At 34.9% G+C, this 3,380-nt stretch overlaps 1 protein-coding gene across 1 annotated transcript; it reads left to right on the top strand.

Annotated features, from left to right (window-relative positions):
- Nucleotides 1-211: 211 nt before the first annotated feature.
- Nucleotides 212-3,380, top strand: LOC131631678 (cation/H(+) antiporter 15-like). Its single transcript, XM_058902445.1, has 3 exons — nucleotides 212-469; nucleotides 1,071-2,072; nucleotides 2,166-3,380. Exons 1-3 carry the CDS (start codon nucleotides 233-235, stop codon nucleotides 3,378-3,380), a joined length of 2,454 nt encoding a protein of 817 aa, XP_058758428.1. The 5' UTR covers nucleotides 212-232.

Below are 3,380 nucleotides of genomic sequence, written 5' to 3'. Positions count from 1 at the left end.
TAAACAAGAACTAATAAAGTTACATGGTTAAACCATCAATAAAACACTAAAAATATCACCATAGACTAATCACAAAACCAAACTAATTTTAAAACACCAAACCCACAATTCAGCATTACCATCAACATCTCACAAAGTTAAACATCCTTCAAATACATCAAAACATGAGTTTATCTTTCTTCCCTCATTCTCCAAATGATGTTTGATTTGTAGTAATTAATTAACGCGTAACATGACTGATAGTACGGTAAACTCGACCATTAACCGCGTTTCAACATCGGGAAGAGTATGGTTTTGTGAAGAGGTGTCTAAGAATCCAAGATCAAGAGGGATTTTCTTTTCGGATAATCCATTTAGTTACACATTACCGGTTCTCTTTATACAAACCTCTTTAGTTTCTAGTTTGACTGCTGTTTTACAATTCTTCCTTGAACCTATTGGAGAGACCAAATTCTTTCCACAACTGCTGGTAATATATTTTACATTTGCTTATTCTTAGATAGTAGTTTTAAATTGCGGTCACTCATGTTGTTATGCATGAGCGCCCACAAGATAGATGTGGTAAATAGAATAGTGAAACATTCATGATTTTTAACTTGTGGATACGGATGCAGTTGCGATTGTGTCATTTGTAATTACAATTATTGTGACGCTTGTTGCGACAAAAATAATTTTAAATTTTCACGAGCTAAATAAAGTAAGACCACAAATAAGTATTTGAAACACACATTTGAGAGACTATTAAAGTTTATATTTTCCCATTAGGTACAAAAATTTGAAAGTACATGACTAAAATAGTCTGATGTAGTTACAATGCGGCCAAACACGCGAATGGAGACCACATTCAATTACCATGCACCGTAGTTGGCTAAGGATACTCCATCAACAATATTGCAGTCACAATTGAACACGTGGATCAGTCTTAAAACCATGCTAACAACCAACCAACACATTTTAGTACTTGATACTATCATATTGAAATTTAACATGGTAGATTAATTCTTTAAGAAATGTGTCCTAATGTGAAGCATGCTAATCAATTATTTTGCTATTGAAATTGGTTTTTTCAGGCTGGCATGATGCTAGGACCATCAGTTATAGGACAAAGCGCCTTCCTACAAAAGTGGTTATTCCCACCAAAAACATTCTACATAAGTGAGACAATTGCTTTTTTTGGAGGCATGATGTTTATATTCTTAGTTGGAGTAAAAATTGATCTAAGTATTGTTGTAAGATCAGGGAAAAAAGCTTGGGCAATTGGAATTTTGTCATTTATCTTTCCACTATTATTCAGTTCAGTTATTTTTATTTTTGCAAGAGAAACATTACCTCCTAATCATCCTCTCTCCAAGTCCTTAGTTTCCATCACATTCATCTTATCAAGTGGTTCATTCCATGTTACTGCAATCCACTTAGCAGATTTAAAACTATCAAACTCCGAAATGGGACGATTAGCGATATCTTCGTCCATGGTCAGTGGAACCATTTCTTTAATGTTGGTCACCATGGTGGTAACCCACAAAAATAAAGTTTCCTTTGAAGATAAGACTTTTATCTTGATGGTAATGAGTTTGGTCGTTATGGTTACTTTCATACTATGCGTTTTACGTCCCATAATGTTTTGGATGATAAGACAAACACCTGAAGGGAGACAAATGAAAGAATCACATATAATATTAGTGTTTTTGATGTTAATCAGTTGCGCACTTTTTAGTGAAGTTATTGGACAACATGTTCTAATTTTACCAATCGTTCTAGGCATAGCTGTACCTGAAGGTCCCCCATTAGGATCAGCATTGGCGGATAGATTGGATACATTAGTTTCATCGATTTTTTTACCGTTGTATTTTCTTTATAGTGGTTCTAGATTCAATGTTTTTCTGATTGATGGTCATACCTTTGTGATTGTTCAACTTCTTGCTATTGTTTCTTTCATTGGGAAGGTGGTAGGAACTATATTGCCTTCAATTTATTGGAAGATGCCAATGACAGATGTTTTAGCTTTAGGACTACTTATGAGTGCTCCAGGCATCACACATTTACTTTACTTGCAAACTGGTCTAAATATTACGGTAAGAACTGATAATGATTTATTTTTATTTTTCATCTTGAATTTGTATGCGGTCAATTTGCATATTGAGAATTTATAAATGTTTTGTCTGCAGATGGTAGATGAACAATCGTATGGTAATGCATTGATAGCAGTACTATGGTTAACAGGAGTCACCACTCCCTTTGTGAAATTATTATATGATCCATCAAAGAGGTACATATCTTTAAATAGAAGAAGAACCATTCAACAATCAACTCAAGATATTGAACTGCATCTCATGGCGTGTATACATAATCAAGAAACCACACCTTCTATAATCAATCTTCTTGAAATGTCAAACCCTTCATTGGAAAATCCTATTTGTATCTATGTTCAACATCTTATTCAACTAAGAGGAAGATCAACCCCGGTTTTCATAGATCATCAACCAACTGGCAAGAAGAATCCTTCGCAAAAGAATTACTCGCAGCACATGATAAACGCATTTCGATCCTATGAGAAACAAAAATCAAACCATGTTGTTGTGAAACTCTACACGTCGATTTCGCCTTACGAGACATTGCATGATGAAATATGTATGCAGGTTGCTGAAAAGAGAGTTTGTTTGTTGATTGTGCCTTTTCATAGACAATGGAAATCAAATGGGATAGCAGGATTCGGACACCCGATTAGGGCGTTAAATCGCCAGCTTCTCAGGACAGCACCTTGTTCTGTTGGGATTCTAATTGAACGCGGTACTTTGAATATAAGAAATCCTCTAACAAATGTCGCATTTTATAGTGTTGGAATAGTCTTTATAGATGGTAACGACGATCGTGAAGCCTTAGCCTATGCAATGCGGATGGCTAACAACCCGATTGTAAGAGTCACATTGATTCGACTAATGGAGCGTCGAAAGAAAAATAAGAACTTAATCAACAAGGATCCAGACGGGGATTTGATTCATAGGTTTAAAGTAGATTGCATCCAAATTAAACGACACGATTATAAAGAGGAAATAGTAAGAGATAGTGTTGAAATGATAAACGTTCTAAGGTCACTTGATGGTTGTTTTGATTTGATTTTGGTTGGTAGAAGACATGCAAGTGAATCAAGTTTGTTTTGTGGATTAACTGATTGGAATGAGTATCCTGAACTTGGACCTATTGGTGACATGTTAGTTTCTTCAGATTCTACTTTTGATGGTTCTGTTTTGGTTATTCAACAACAAAAGAGATCAGGGAATGGTTATCATGATTTGCATTTAGATTCTGGTATTTTACCAAAGCAAGACAATTCAAACAATATGGAAAATCCTCATATTAAAAAGGTGTGGCCAATTGTTTAA

This window comes from Vicia villosa, unplaced genomic scaffold (assembly GCF_029867415.1).
Source record: "Vicia villosa cultivar HV-30 ecotype Madison, WI unplaced genomic scaffold, Vvil1.0 ctg.000857F_1_1, whole genome shotgun sequence".
NCBI lineage: Eukaryota > Viridiplantae > Streptophyta > Magnoliopsida > Fabales > Fabaceae > Vicia > Vicia villosa.
This window is presented reverse-complemented; position numbering and strand designations above follow the sequence as displayed.

Coding starts and splice junctions, on each gene's coding strand:
- LOC131631678 (XM_058902445.1), top strand. CDS start 233: ATGACTGATAGTACGGTAAACTCGACCATTAACCGCGTTTCAACATCG. Junction 470..1,070: donor AATTCTTTCCACAACTGCTG/GTAATATATTTT, acceptor TGGTTTTTTCAG/GCTGGCATGATGCTAGGACC. Junction 2,073..2,165: donor AAACTGGTCTAAATATTACG/GTAAGAACTGAT, acceptor TTTTGTCTGCAG/ATGGTAGATGAACAATCGTA.